Here is a 16,154-nt window from a genome sequence, read left to right on the forward strand (position 1 = left end):
AGTGAATGAATGGATGATGTGGCTATGCAATATATTGAATTAAATCCATGTCAGCAGCAACTGAACAACACGCATTATTATAAGTGTTTATTAGTAGCCATTTTTTCAAGTAAAGGTGTTCAAATGGGAAACCCAAGATATTATATATCGGCTTTATAAACTGATGCAAGTTTAAGTGGCCAGGAAGCCCTTGCGCCTTTTCCCAAAATATAGGCAAAATCTATGGCCAAATATGTATTTGCCAAATAAAACCCAAGTTTATTTTGGCAAAATCTATGGTCAAACGGGTCCTAAGAGCCCGTTTGGACATAAGAAATTTTTCCCTTTTTTTCCAAAAAAAAGATCATTTTTTTCCCGAAATCAGCATTGTTCATAAAATTTTCAATTTTCACTTGAAGATGCATTTTTTAAATTTTCGAAAATTTAAAAAACTCCAAAACTTTATTTTTCAAATTTTTCACTCAATCACTTACAAAATTTCAAAAATAACCCAAAATTATATTCATGTCCAAACACAGCTCGGAGCCCATTTGACATTAAAAAATTCTCTTTTTTCCAAAAAAAATTAACTTTTTTTCGAAATCAACGTTTGTTCATAAAATTTCCATTTTTTATTTGAAGATACATTTTGAAATTTTTGGAAAATTTGAAAAACTCCAAAAAGCTATTTTTTAAAATTTTACTTAAATCACTCACAAAACTTGAAAAACGACCCAAAATAAAATACCATTTTGATTTGAATTTTTTTTAAAATTTTACAATTGTTATGTCCAAACGCCCACTAAATTTGGTTTATAAGCTCTTGGTAAATAAGGGAACAGAGCAAAGGAACAAAAATATCTGTGTTCACAACAGAAACAAAGGAAACAGAGGGAGGGCAGAGAGGGGCAGCGAGCGGGCGATATCACCATAGAAAGAGGAGGAGTTGTATATAGCAGAGAGAAAAAGGAAAAGCTTTAGAGAGAAAAAGCAAAGAGAGATGAGGGGGGTCTCATCATTTCCCTTTCTTCTCTTCTTCCTTTCCTTTTCTCATAATTTCATCGCAGGTTTGAATTCTCCCCAGATCTTTACATTACCAATAATCAGATTCATTCAATTATATTTTAGTTATGTCGATTTTAATGGGTTATATCGCAATTATATTGGCAAATATTTCTCTTAGATCCGCCCTGTCAAGTATTTGAAAATAAACTTTATACATTTAGAACAAAAAGTATTTGAAAATGTACCAATAAGTGTGATCAAAGAAAACATTAAAAAAAATAATAGAAATTTAGTATCTAGGAAGCTAAAATTGGGCTGTAATGGTCCGATGTTATGCAAAATTCGTAATTTATTTTCGATTTTACTGTCGTATTGGGATAAGGGTTGTGTGTGAAAAGGTTGTCGTTTGCTAATTATTATCGGTGTAATCTTATATATCTGGGTATCACCATTATTTTAAGCAGGTATGTTGAACTAGGGATGAGAAAACTTTGAAACTGGGGTCTTTTGACAACTTCAAGGAAATGAAAAAGATCTTGTTTTGATGTCACATAAACTCAATTACAGCTTCATGTTTTATTTTTTATTTTTTCCAAATGTATGACTATGGTTTGTTACAAGAGATATTCTAACACCAATTCGATGCAGTTTACTACATGCAATTATCAGACCAGACTCGTTTTTTAAGTCGAACCAAGCACACGAAAATTCTTTCTGATAATAGACTTGAACTCGTGATGTCTGTTCTGATACTATGTAGAACTGTATGACCATCTTATCTTAACTTTTAAGCTGTTGGAGAGGAGATATGCTTATCTATCTATTTTAGGTACACAACAAGTACTCTTAGGGGTCGTTTGGTTGGGAAACCAGTTAGTTCATGATTAATTTTCCCGGGATGAGTTATTCCACCCTCTCGTAGGGATAAAAAAAAATACTACAATCCCAGAAAAATTAATCTCGGGATTAATTATACCATGATTTTGTCCCAACCAGATAAACTCAGCACAAATTTAATCCCGGGATTAATTATCCCTTATCCCTCGACCAAACGAGCCCTTAACCTTTAAGTTAGCCAAATATCTGTGAATAAGATTGGTTTTGGGTTTATTTCCAGCTATCTGGTTTTGCATGGCCGAATAAACCTTGACATGGAGTCAATGTGCTTCAAAAAGCTCGCTTCCCATAAGCATTTCTATCATTTGATGTTTTTCTGTCCTTGTTCGAAGATACCAGGAACAGACCCCATCAAAACTGTTTATGGTTACATTTTCATGAACTAGCTTTTGTATATTTGAGTTTGGTTTCATTTTGTCAGTTTGATTGCGTTATACGTATGTTTTCACTTTCAGGCTTTTCAGATGATTCTTCAAATCCCAAAAATGGAACAAAAACTGATAGTCATGCTGCAACCAGCAGTCACACTGGGTCAACGATACTCGTTGTATGCCTTGCCCTTGTGGCGATAGTGCTTCTAGCATTTTTCCTTTTCAAGTTTTGGCAAAAGAAGAAGCGCGAAGAGCAGTATGCTCGTCTGCTAAAGTTGTTTGAAGAAGATGATGAGCTAGAGCTTGAGCTCGGTCTTCGGGATTAAATTTGTACCAGATGTTGACAATCAATCTATTGAGGTGAGGCTCCTTATTGTGCTTGCTCTTTTCCTTGGAAATCTAAAAGGAAAAAAGCAATGTTGCTCTGCTTTCTACTCCTAGCGCTTAGTGGAATCATAGAATTATTGATTGGTGGTGAGCATAATGCTGTTAGCACAACTGTTTTAAGAAGACATTCGCTTTTTTGGGTGTTTCAATGTTCAGCACACTAACACTGATCAACTGCATGGAACAATCATAGTTTAAACTTTAAGCTATGTAGTTCTGGTGTCTTAATAGTAAACATATGCAGAAACTTCAGCATGATATGAAAAATGCTTTTACCACTATCAGTGTCATACCTGAGCAAAGTAACTCTTTCAGCCAATAGGTTTCTGCCAGACTTTGTCGTATAAAAATGGGAAGGAAGGAGCAAATATTACTCAATGTGCACCTTGCTATGTTTATCACCTTATATATTTGTGTGGGTAGTCTTAGAGTCATCTTTTGATAAAGATTGTTTATTTGCTTTAGTATTTTCCAAAGAAAATGTCAATTACCTATTGACATTTTCTGTAGTATGCTTTTATATTTCGTACAGTCTTCTTCTATTTCCTTTGTTAGTAAGTTGGCATGTCTACTCTTTGTTATTGTGCTTAAAAAAAATATGGTTCCCCTTAGCTATTTCAAAATTGTATCAAGCTAATATGGTTTGTACCCCTTCTTTTGTCAAATATGAAGCCGCTACACAATTTTACTTTTCTCCTTTGCTGAATATTTTAATCCGATATTCTGAAATTCTGTGTTGTGGCTGTCTATTTTGGCAAACAATATTGGGATGTGGAACTTATCATATTTTATAAGCATGAGCTTTTAAATTTAATGGCTTACATAAATGCCGTAATAGTTTTTCTTAAAAAATTTAAGGTCAGTGCTTGTATGCTCTATGGAGGTCAAGATTCAATTCTGTGAAATACATATGCTCTATGGAGGTCAAGATTCAATTCTGTGAAATACATACTTTTCTATGGTGAATGTGATGGTTGTAACCCATTTCTTAGAATTCTCTGATTCGGCCTTGACACCTAGGGGTTCTCCGGGAGGGCCAGCACTATTGTTGGATGTGCATGTGGTATGTTCTACATAGTTTCTTTTGATCGTTTATAACTTGGCAGGTATGTTATCCTTTGTTTAGGCTTTGAGGAGTGTCATTGCTTGGTGCATGAACTGGTCATGCTGATGAGGAAGTGTCATTTTTTTCCTTTCCAAATGCTGATATGTTATAATTTTTTTTATCCGATATCTGCTGAAACTGTAATACTATGTGATGCTGTCAACTATCTATATTGAGTAGTCTAGTTTTTTTTTTTGCATCTGACTTTTGCTTTGAATTACTATTTAACGCAGGGGCAGATGCAAGTAATATCCTAAATTCAGATTCTTGATTCAGAGATCACAATGGGTTGGATGATTCCAGAATCTTGGCATAATCAAGAGAATCTTTATTTCACAGTTGTAGAAATATGTACCAGTATTAGCAGAACCAAAATTATCATGCATTCTTTTTTTTGGAGACAGATTGATGGATGACAAATATTGCCAAAGGTCGCCCTTCCAACTCAGCAATGTAATTCATCCTTCACAATTCACATATTCACTCTGTAATAGTTGTGTAGTAGGTATTTGCAGATTGTTAGATGGCTTTGAAACATGAGGTATATTTTTTCACAAAAGCTCAAATGAGCTAAACTGTATCTAAGTGTACACATTTACTTTTGTACCCTCCGATGTAATGTTCGGCCTACTCTTTTTGTGTGAGTGGAAGATGATCTCTCTTCCCTTAATAAGAAGTCCATCCTTGTGGAGTACTAGTTAAGCATTAAACACCCATGAAGTTTCTTAATGTTTGGTCCGAAACATAGTTTCCCTTGGTTCTGGACAGAACTTTCTTCATATCTATTTAGGGATTGTTGTTGTCCTCCTCCCTTCCTTCGATTTTCTGGTTCTTAGGTTGCTGGTATTATCTTTCTGGCCTTGTTTCTTTTCGTTTTCTTGAGCCGAGGGTCTATCCGAAGCCGTCTCTCTACCCCACCAAGGTAAGAGTAAGGTCCGCGTACACGCTACCCTCCCCGACTTCACTTGTGGGATTAAACTGGGTGGTTATTGTTTTGCTCTCTTCTCCTTTTTTAATGGTGGCACTGCTTTCCCTTCTTCCTTGCCACTCAACCTGTGCCAAATCTTCAACCTCCATTTGTCCAAGACTACAATTCATCATTCTCAAAAGAATGGAGATGAAAAAGAAACTTGATAATTGTCTAAAAAATTTGAACTTATAGATTAAGGAAGCAGTTTAATGGATAGTGTTACAGTGCCTTTTTTTTTTTCCTCTCTTTTATTTTGCGATAACAAGGCTGGTGGGAATATTGGACTTTTACTCACATGGTGCATCCTTAACCATCAAAGTTCTTAGGCTTCATGTTAGAGTTAGAACTAACTTCAGCGTGAAGTTACAGTTTAACAGCAAGGAACTGAAGCATAGGTACAACTTGAAGTGAGATATTCAGCATACTCATATATCAAGCTTATGTTCTCAATATATTTATTCAGAAGTTAAAGCAGTTAGTCTGCATTCAAATAATACATGAAACATCGTGAGTATTCAATAAGAATGAAATTATTGTAATTGCTTTAACACATTGACCACTAAACCTAGATTAAGACTAAAGGTCAAAACCTCTAGGAAAGATGGTTACAGAAAAAAGCCATTAGACCTATCTAAAGAAGCTGCCTGCGGGATGCCTGCATTCCGTACCAGAAGCAGACTCAGAAGTCGTACTAATCAGGCGGATAAGCTATATTTTGGGCCTATCACTAGACAGGCAATCAGCATTCCAGCAATTAGGGGTCCCCTGATGACCAAGAATAGGTGTTATCTTCCCGTCTTTGCTCGTTTCATTCCTGTATTACTAAATGGAGACATGCTAGGGCTCATTCGAGGACTCATGCTCGGGCTTTCTTCCCTTAATGTACCATTTAGCATGGCCAATTCCCTTAGTTGTTGTTTCTTATAAACATCCATAGATTCATCCTGATACAGGCAAAGTGAGGGAGAAAAAAAGTCAAAAGGGCTAGATAAAAGTTGAAAGCAAATGATGGCAAATGGCAGCAGCTATATCGTTTTAACTCGTACCACGGGCTTTAAGAGGTTCTCTAGGATTGAAACTGCATGATCAATACGGGCGTCAATGATGTCTTCCGGAAATTCAGCCTCCACCAGGAGATGTAGTGGCTCTTTGAGGTGCTCGTACCCAGGTTTATCTTTCAATTTCTCTTCCTACACAAGGTGGGAGAGAACAATGTGAAATTGCAAAAGAGAAAAACAATAAACCTTGAGCAATTTAAAACTACTTGTAATTTAGACAACAAAAAGATTCAGGACATTACAACTACTCTGACAAAGACAAAGGATGTGTGTGTGTGTGTGTGAGAGAGAGAGAGACTTCTCTTAGAGATGCATACTACGCATTCACGAACCAAGGCATAGTAAATGTTAAGTTATTCAAGCTTGCTCTTTTAACAATTATTGAGCAAGAATAGTAAGAGGGCCCAATACCTTGATAGAGTCCTTCACTGAGCCTTGACCTCTGATGTAGACTCTACATTCTGTAATGGCTTCAACCCTCTTTAGGGAATTCCCACGTGGTCCCAGAATTCGACCGACAAAATTAAACTGCATGATTTTAACTTGGTTAAGATCTATTTCAAAATTTAGGAAGACAATGAGAAACATTAAACACCACTTTAATAAGGTTTCACATACATTTGGGAACTTCTCCACTGGAACATCCAGTCTTATGACTTTCTTCACAACAGGAGTGGTTGCAGTTCCCGGCACAACATGCCAATCCAGGGGGGAAGGTTGAAATGGAGCCATTTTCTGGAGGAGTCTGTTTTCCTGTAGTAATTACATAATATCAAGTGGTAAATCCTCCAACAATGTCCTCAAGCAGTTATTCAAACTCCTTTAAGTTATGAAAATAGAATTAACAAATATATTACACAAGCAAAGAGGTGTCAACTACTTACAGTATCTATACTGGGGACTAGGACTAACAACTCCTACAATTTCTGACTAACACCAAACAAGAAGTGCTTTTCTTCGATTCTAATTATGGCTAACTAGGTTCTGTTTTTTGCTTGACAAGGAAGCAACAAGTGGGAAGAGAAATGGAGGTTATATTTTCATGAAAGTTATCCACATGCAAGGACGACAAAACAATTAATAGATAACATTTTCTGTGAACAGCAACAAGTCCGTAATAACATCTGAGTTGGCAATACCATCATCAACAAAGGCACTATTATTGATAACGATGTATGAGAATCCCACCTACTGCACGTGCCAGTTCTTTCTAACATTTGCAGATAGGCATTCCCACCTACTGCACGTGCCATTTCTTTCTAACATTTGCGGATAGGCATAGTGTCCTGAGGCTCAAACTAAACAGATGTTGAAACTACCAATTGAGCTCAGTATTTCCGGAGCTTAAGAAAGTGAACTACAATTACAGTGCTTGAATTCCCACATTTAGTATTAGAACTGCTCAGATACAGAATAAACATCAATTATAATGCTTGAATGGTGTGCTATAAGCCTCTGGTGTCCAAGAAACACATTAAGTAATTTACTTCCAATTGATTTCTAAAATTAAAGGTATGCTAAAAATAGAGCAACTAACTAGTTAAGTTCTATAAAAACACATAGTTTGAGAATCAAGAAAAATCATATTACTGAAATCAACAATGTTATACAAACAACTCTTGCTCACACTCTTTAATTGAAGGGAACCAGTATGGAAGTGTATGACCACATTAAGAACAATAGTCATGACATGATTACATACCGAAGTATGACCCATTAAAGCCATACATACCTAAGCTAATTTCCATGAAGAAAGAAACTTATCATACCTCAGTTTGCATTGCACTCCATGCCCCTACATTTATCTGACCTCCATTCATCTGTTGACTGATCGATCTATGTGGACTCTCTTGTCCCATCCTTTCCTGATCTACAAACTGATTTGACAACAATGCCGATGCTCGCATGATTTCTGCAGAAGTAAGAAATCCAAGACCTTATTCAGTCACTAAATAGGATGCTTCCGTCAATTTACCTTCCACAAGATTTCAGCTAAGGCTGTCAGTGGTGGATTCACCAAAGCCATCCATAAGACACCATTTTTGGCTTCATGTTAACCATATTCAATTTCATCCGTTTTAAACAAATAGTAATGTTACCCACATTTGAAGTTTGTAAAATAAGCATGCCAATAAGATGACCCAAATGAATAATTTTTCCTAGAACTACTTCACAAGCCCTTGCCACATCCGCTGTTAAATGCACGAGCTAGAGAGCACAATATTAAGCTACAGGGTCAAACTCGACATCAAATTTCGCATTGATACAAAAAGTTCATCATTCCAGGACTAGAATGATAAAGAAGACGAGCGAAAGAAAGTGGAAACCAGACATTTTTCTCGGTCATGCTTTCAACCAAATTCTGATTTGTAGATTTGTATCCGGAACAGCTACTTAGAGACTTCTGTTTGGTAACTTAGCATTAGGTAAATAAATCTTTTCCTATTCCACTTAATGATTTTTCAGTTAGTTACTTAAAAGTGTTTGCATCTTACTTTAGAATACTCCTGATCTCAAAAGTCAAACAATAGAAGTTGCTCTATTTTCCTGTATTAAAAACTTGTATAAAATAGGAAATAAGAAAAGTGACAAAAACTTGATGAATTCTTTGAACTCAATAAAGTTGGTAAATCTGAATTTATTAACTTTTCTTGTGAAGCTTTTCTAGCTAATTTGATGCATGGTGGTTAATAAAGCTTTAACTTTGAGGAGTATTCCTACTCAATCTTCATTTCTCTTTGTAGAGCATTACTTGTAGCACCAACAAATCATGAGTTTTTATTCTGTCATATTTGGTTACTAATCAAAGTCCCCCAAGTTTTCTGCATTTTTTTAACCAACAATTAATACAAATCAGTCCTTAACTCTTTTTCTTTTATGGATAAATAAATCAGCCCTAACATATTACGACTCCACAGTCCAATCATAGGCTTGCAAACCTCAAACTACCGCTTCATCACCTTATTCAGTTATAAAATGCATATGATACTGAAATTGCCTTTAGCTGACTGATTACTAACTATGGTAGAGTCAGAATAATTGGATATCCAATAAGGCATCATGTGCAACGAGATCAGATTACAGACATACAGAAAAAGAAAAGCTCGCATGATTTGACCTTAAGCCAAAGTGAAAACTCATGTAGAGGCACCACCGAACAAATACACGGGTCAACAATCTTATCTTTGGTGATATTTTAAAAAGTCAAGAGAAAATTCAATTCATCAGAGCGGTTGAATTAGAAAGTCCGACCCAAACAGTAAAATTTCCTAATAAAATAACATTCACTGATTTATGGGATGTCCTTTTAGAGGAAACAAATCAACAAAGAAAGTTTAGGTGCTGGAATTAGTTGCATCGTATCTTCACTATTAATTATATTACCATCAAATCCAGCTATTTTGGCGTATTACCGAAACTTTCTTCACCAAATATTGTTGTATAATTATTGGTCATTGACAAATACCCCGTTCCAGAAACACCCAAAGTTGCCCTCTTCGTCATCAAATTATCAGACTCCAAATACTTCATTTTTCACCTTTTTTTTTATATTTGGGAGGTCAAAAAGCACAGAGAGCATAATCTATGCCATAAATTATAAAATCTTAGCATACTTCACTTGCAACACGTGGGAGTCTTAAGCATGCGTTGACAAGGGTCATCAAATATGATGTGTAGGAGTCCAACACTTACGGGACGTTAAACTTATATCTCAGTGACGCCGAAGAAATGTAAAGAAGACCTTTACTTTTACTCTTTTTGGGTTATATACATTTCTTCTACATGCTGGGTTGGCATGAAGGTGGGGGAGAAAAAAACTATTAACACTTAAGACCCTGTAGACTCGGGATCTAGTATCACAGCACATCAATTTTTTCAAGGGTGTTCTGAAGGTGGGGAAGAAAAAAACTATTAACACTTAAGACTCTGTAGTAACTCGCGATCTTGTATCACAAGACATCAATTTTCTCAAGGGTGTTCTGACCTATGAGAGCAAGCCTTGGCGCAACAGGAGTTGCTCCTTTGGTAACTTGTAGGCACAGGTTAAAATGTGGAAACTGCCTCTTTGGAGAAATGCTAAGGGAATTTTGCATACAGTATGCGCCCAATCGCCCGTAACCTCGCACTAGGCCGAAGCACTTTGTACACAGGTTAAGCCCGCACTTAGTGGTGTTCAAACTATGTGGCCTTTTACTTACCAGGACTAAGTTATACATGAACAATTCAGGATACCATCAATAAACAATTCAACACTTTGTTCGGATCAAACAGTTAATAATACTTTCATCAGAAGAAAGATACTTCCACTCCAACACAAAGACACCCAGACTATCATAAAAAGTTCCTGTGGTCACATTTTGCTACCTTGGTTTAGAAGCCTACTGCATATAGGCAGTATCTGCATGAATGGCCCCAATTTTTGCCTCTCTCCCAATAAATCGGCCAAATATCTGCCATTTCGAAGCAGCCAAATCAGAGGTTAGTAGCGAAAGATGCATCTAGAGCTCTATTTATAAATAATTGGCCAATTGAAATAGAGATTCGGACGTAAATACTAATCGGGCTGCAGAGGTGGACTTGACAAGAGGTTAAACATACAACTATCTTATTAAAAAACACTAATTCACCATGTAGGTTAAACATACAACTATCTCGAAGTAAATACATGTAGTTGAAAAGTTATTACAGTCATATATTTATATTACAGAAGTTTGAACCAATTATCACAAATAGTTGTAGGTTCAGTGGCATTTTGCACCTATTTGCTTAAAATCTTGGATCTGCCTATGTATCTTGGAGAGACTTTGTACAACAGAAAAGGGATCCTAAAGTGTCACCACATATAAGAACAACAAGAAGCTAATATTCTACGATCATAAAGATTATATAATGCACACAAAAACAGATCCAGACCCAACATACAAAACAAGCAGCAAAAGATGAAAAGTGAATCGAAACAAGAAAATAGTAACTGAAAGAGAATCAAGATTTGACCTTTCACGATCTGTAAGAGAAGAAGACCTCTGAAGTGGAGCATGGATTCCAGTAGGAGAGTACTGGAAATAACTCCCAGGGGGTATTCTATTCTCCATATTCATCATCTGATAAAAACCCAACTTTTCCCCTACATATATACAATAATAAAGAAACAATCTCTTTTAGTCAACAAACTTTTCAATACAAACATATAACAAAAAATAATGTTCTTACTGGGAACAGCTGTGTTGATGGTTAAGGCAAAAGATGAAGGTGGGGGAAGAGAAGCTGAAGTCTGCTTCCCCCCTTTATTGGACCCTTGAGTTGTTGGTGTGGGGGAGGGGGGAAGAAAGAGACTGCTTAGTGAGAAAAACTCCTATAAATACTAATGGCTGGCTACACTACCATTAGAAAAAGGGTGTGTGCAAATGTAGTAGCAACCTTTTTTAGCACCATCACATATATTTTCTTTTTACAAACACTTTTACAGGGTGGATGATTGTTACGTATCGTTTCATAATGTATCGTATTGTACTGTATTGTATTGTATTGTATCGTTTGACGAATACAATTTTTGGATAGATTGTGTTATTTTGGCATCGTTTCATGGTGTCACACACCAATAATATGATGAATAAACTTGCATATTATAAAGAAAAACTATGATACGTTATATAAAAAGGTAGGGTAAATGATAAAATAAAATTATTTAATAATAATGAAGGGTGAGATTGAGAGAAAAACACAAGAAAACGACGCGGCCACACCAAATCGGTCGTTACATAAAGTGACACATTTCATTGTTACGTAACGATGGTTTTAATGATACGATACAATAAAATTTAAGTAACAATCAAAACAAACATTGTATTTAAAGTAACAATACGATACGATACAATAGGTAACAACCATCCAAACAAGTTGTTAAAAAAATTAAAAATTGCAAAAAAATTTAATATAGAAATTTTAAATTCATACTAAATGTTTATTGCTAATAATACAAATTGTATAGAAAAAATGAATGTTGAATTATAACCACCAACAACAACCACAACGACCCAATAAAATCTCACAAGTGGGGTCGGAGTAATATGGTGTGTACGCAGACCTTACCTCTACCCGGGACAGAGAAGTTGTTTCCGATAAACCCTCTATCAAGAAGACGAAAAGAGACTTGAATTATAACCATAGTAGTGAATTTTAAACTATAACATGTAAAACTAAAAATAATTTTTTTATTATTTAGTATTGACATCAAAATAAAAATAGATTAAAATTAATGGATCGGCATGTAATGGTAAATTTTTCTTACTTCTAATGACAACTTTGTATATGAATATGGAAATAATACAACCTCTTGATGTACAAGTTTGGTATTATGTCCTTTTTTTAACTTAATTTTGCCACTAATAATAATAATAATAATAATAATAATAATAATAATAATAATAATAATAATAATAATAATAATAATAATAATAATAATAATAATAATAATAATAATAATAATAATAATAATAATAATAATAATAATAATAATAATAATAATAATAATAATAATAATAATAATAATAATAATGACATGTAAATGATAATAATATCTAGGAGTATACTGTCTTTTTGGCCCCTTTCCTATTTTAGCATTCATTTTTCTTTTCTTTTTCTTGTTGTTCTTTTATGTCATTTTCTTCTTTTTTGTCAAGTATCACTTACAATAATATTCCTTTGCATTTGGAATAAATGCTAAATATCTTTTCCAGTTGTTTCAATTTGGTTTTGATTTGCTTGAGCTTGCATGCGTGCTCTATATGGACAAATCGACATTTTTGTGTTTCATATTCATAAACTATATAATCATTTCCCTCTTTTTGTAAAAATAAAAAATAAAAATTGATTGCATATCTAAAAGTTTTAGTTATATCGGTGTGATCTAATTAAACGTGTTATAGAATTTAACGTAAAATTTATACGAATATTTAATAAGAGTGACTGGTCTATTTAGATTTTCTTTTTTATGACGAATCTATTTAATATTATTATGAAGTGAAGTATTTCGTTTAGTTGAAACGTGGTCTCTTGTAAGAAAGAGACTTTGAACAACTATGATAAAGCATGGGGAATGCATCTATCCATATCTTATAGTATTAATAGACATTCACAATACCACGTATTGCATTAATGATCCACAGATCAATAGAATGCACTTTTCGTTTAATAATAATTGATACCCAACATCACATTAACTCGTGTTAGTTCTCTCAAAATACAGTGTGTATAGCTAACAAATTTATGATAGATTTCTTTTATTTGTAAGTAAAATAATGTTTAGGGGAAAATGCATAATGGAAATGTCCATTTACTCCTAGGCGAAAAAGAAAGTTCTCACTAAAATGCATATGTGCATATATGAATATTGATGTAACGACCCGGCCGGTCGTTTCATGAATTACCGCTCCATTTTTCCTATTTCTGCTTCTTTATGTCTTGTTCAGTTGTATTATATGGTATCGGGTTGGTTAGTTCGGGTTCGGAGTGGTTTTGTAAAGAAATGAGACACTTAGTCTCTTAAGTTGGCCATTTAGTTGGAAAAGTCAACCGGAATTTGACTTGTGAGTAATCGATCTCAGAATTTGTTTTTTATGATTCGGATAGCTTCGTGAGGTGATTTCGGACTTAGAAGAGTGATCGGAATGTAATTTGGAAGTCCGTGGTAGATTTAGGCTTGAATTGGCGAAATTGGAATTTTGGCATTTCCGGTTGGTAGTGGAGATTTTGATATAATGGTCGGAACGGAATTCCGGAAGTTGGAGTAGGTTCGTTGTGTCATTTGGGACGTGTGTGCAAATTTTCAGGTCATTCGGACAAGGTTTGATAGACTTTTTGATCGAAAGCAGAATTTGGGAGTTTTGGAACCCTTAGGCTTGAATCCAAGGGTGTTTTGGTGATTCGATGTTGTTTTGAGTGTTCCGAAGGTTGGTATAAGTTTGAATAGTATTATGTGACTTGTTCGTATTGTTGTTTGAGGTCACGAGGGCCTCGGGATGGATTCGGAAGGTTGTTCGGAAAGTTTGGCTTTGGAAATGAGCAGCTAAAGTTGCTGCCCCTGTCATAACCGCACCTGCGGATTGGAGACCGCAAGTGCGAGATCGCATAAGCGGAAGGGCAGCCGCAGATGCGGCCAGGAGCTAAAGGATCAGAAGTCGCAGATGTGAAAGCTTGAGCGCACCTGCAAGACCGCAAAAGCGGAAGGTGAGGCGCAGGTGCGGTCCCGAGAACTTAAGTGAAAACCGCATAAGTGGTTGGTTTGACCGCAGAAGCGATACTGTAGGAGCGGAAAGAGGACCGCTGGTGCGAAATCCCTGGGTCAGAAAGTATATAAGGTTTCCTTCGCGAATTTTTGCTAAGTTCTCCATTTTTTAAGATGGGAAGTAAGCTAGGGCAGTGATTTTCAAGGGGAAATCGAAGATTATCAGTTGGGTAAGCTACCTAAGCTTCATTACTTATGTTTATGACCATTTTTCCTTTGTTTAATCATGGTATTAGTGGAAATTAAGGAAGAAAATTGAGGGATTAAAGCTTGATATTGGAGAGCTTTGAGTGGGGATTTGAGGGGCCATTTGAGATTCGATTTTGATGCTTTTGGTATGAATAGACTCGTGGGAGGATAAAGATTCTATTGATATAATTTTTATCGGGTTCCGAGACGTGGGCCCGGGGGTCGGGTGGGACCAATTTCGGGTTTTTTAATATATTTGATTATTTTTGCATAGGCTTCGTTCCCTTGGCATATATTGACGTTATGGTTCTGATTTTGGATAGATTCGACGCGAGTTGAGGCTGAGTCGAGAGGCAAGGGCGTCGCAGAGTAGTATTTCATCCGGTTTGAGGTAAGTAATTATTGTAAATCTGAAGGGTATGAAACCCCGGTATATCGTATTATTTTGATAAATGAGGTGACGCACATGCTAGGTGATGAGCGTGCGGGCGTGCACCGGTAGGGATTGTGACTTGATCCGTCCTGCAGCGGCTATTAAGCTGCGTATTTGATTTGAAATCTTATGATATCCCATATTTTTAGTGATTGGTACTATATTTTGGGTTGTACGCCGTGTTTGGGACCTTGTGTCGACCTGTTTAGACCCTTAGGGGTATTTTTACTACTTTCCTCACTCTATTTGATTTGAAAACATATCCTCAGTCATGTTTTACCTGTTTAATTGTTTAAATCTGGTTCCATCACTCTATTTCTTAATACATAAAAACTGTTTGGGCTGAGTTTCCCTGATTTTCACTGATATGCCCGAGTGGCCGTGAGGTTATTGACTGAGAGAGGTTGAGGACCTAATGGTGAGGATTATATATATATTATGGATCGGGCTGCACGCCACAGCGATATTATATATATGGATCAGGCTGCACGCCGCAGCGATATACATATGGATCGGGCTGCATGCCGTAGCAATATATATTAGATCGGGTTGCGCGTCGTAGCAATATGACGCTTGGGATGTAGGAGCCCCTCCGGAGTCTGCACACCCCCAGTGAGCGTAGTCGACTATAAACTATGGATCGGGCTGCACGCCGCAGCGGTCATTATTATTATTATTATTATTATTATTATTATTATTATTATTATTATTATTATTATTATTATTATTATTATTATGAGATATTATTGAGCCAGAGTGCTGAGTTTGAGTATTGTTTGATGAGAGCTGAGTCATGAGTGACTGAAAGGCTTACCCGAGAGGCTATACTTATGAGTGATACCTTGCACGAGAGGCTTGTTTATGACTTTTTGTTGCTTTCACTCTTCTTTTATACTGAGCCTCCGTTGAAAAAGGTTTTCAAAGGATCTTTAATCGAAACTAAAGTTTTACGAGATAACTGGCTATTGAGTTGCGGATTTTGACTTGATATTTCTATTGAGATTTCTTGTATGATTTTAATTGCTCGTCACTGCACTCACCTTATTTACTTTAGTTACTTACTGAGTTGGCGTACTCACGTTACTTCCTTCACCTTGTGTGCCGATCCAGGTGCCCGAGCATTAGAGTGAGAGCTTCCAGCACTATCAGAGTTTATCCTGAGATCGCAAGGTAGTTGCACGGCGTTCGCAGCCCTGTCTTCCTCCTTCCTATCTTAGCGTTTTGTTATTTCAGACTATTTTGTATTATTCAGACAGTTCTTTGGGTTGTATTTAGAGGCTCATGACTAGTGACATCGGATTCAGGCTGTGTTAGTATCATTTTGTACTAGTTTCCGCATATTTCTATTGATTTATTTGTGGCATATGAAGAACTGAGACTTAATCGGTTTTAGAAAATGATTTTTATAAAAAGAACTCGATATGGTAAATATTGGATTTGCTTGCCTAGTACTGTGATAGGCGTCATCACGACCAA

At 35.9% G+C, this 16,154-nt stretch overlaps 1 protein-coding gene across 1 annotated transcript; it reads right to left on the reverse strand.

Moving 5' to 3' along the window:
* Nucleotides 1–5,142: 5,142 nt before the first annotated feature.
* Nucleotides 5,143–11,163, reverse strand: LOC104237741 (KH domain-containing protein At1g09660/At1g09670). Its single transcript, XM_009791958.2, has 8 exons — nt 10,984–11,163; nt 10,768–10,897; nt 10,138–10,223; nt 7,542–7,684; nt 6,391–6,525; nt 6,184–6,300; nt 5,761–5,904; nt 5,143–5,658 (listed from the first exon to the last, which is right to left on the reverse strand). The coding sequence occupies exons 2-8, from the start codon at nt 10,872–10,874 to the stop codon at nt 5,500–5,502; spliced, it is 891 nt and encodes a 296-aa protein (XP_009790260.1). The 5' UTR covers nt 10,875–10,897; nt 10,984–11,163; the 3' UTR covers nt 5,143–5,499.
* Between the last annotated feature and the right edge of the window lie 4,991 nt (nt 11,164–16,154).

The sequence above is a fragment of the Nicotiana sylvestris genome, chromosome 1 (genome assembly GCF_000393655.2).
Source record: "Nicotiana sylvestris chromosome 1, ASM39365v2, whole genome shotgun sequence".
In the NCBI taxonomy this organism is placed as follows: domain Eukaryota; kingdom Viridiplantae; phylum Streptophyta; class Magnoliopsida; order Solanales; family Solanaceae; genus Nicotiana; species Nicotiana sylvestris.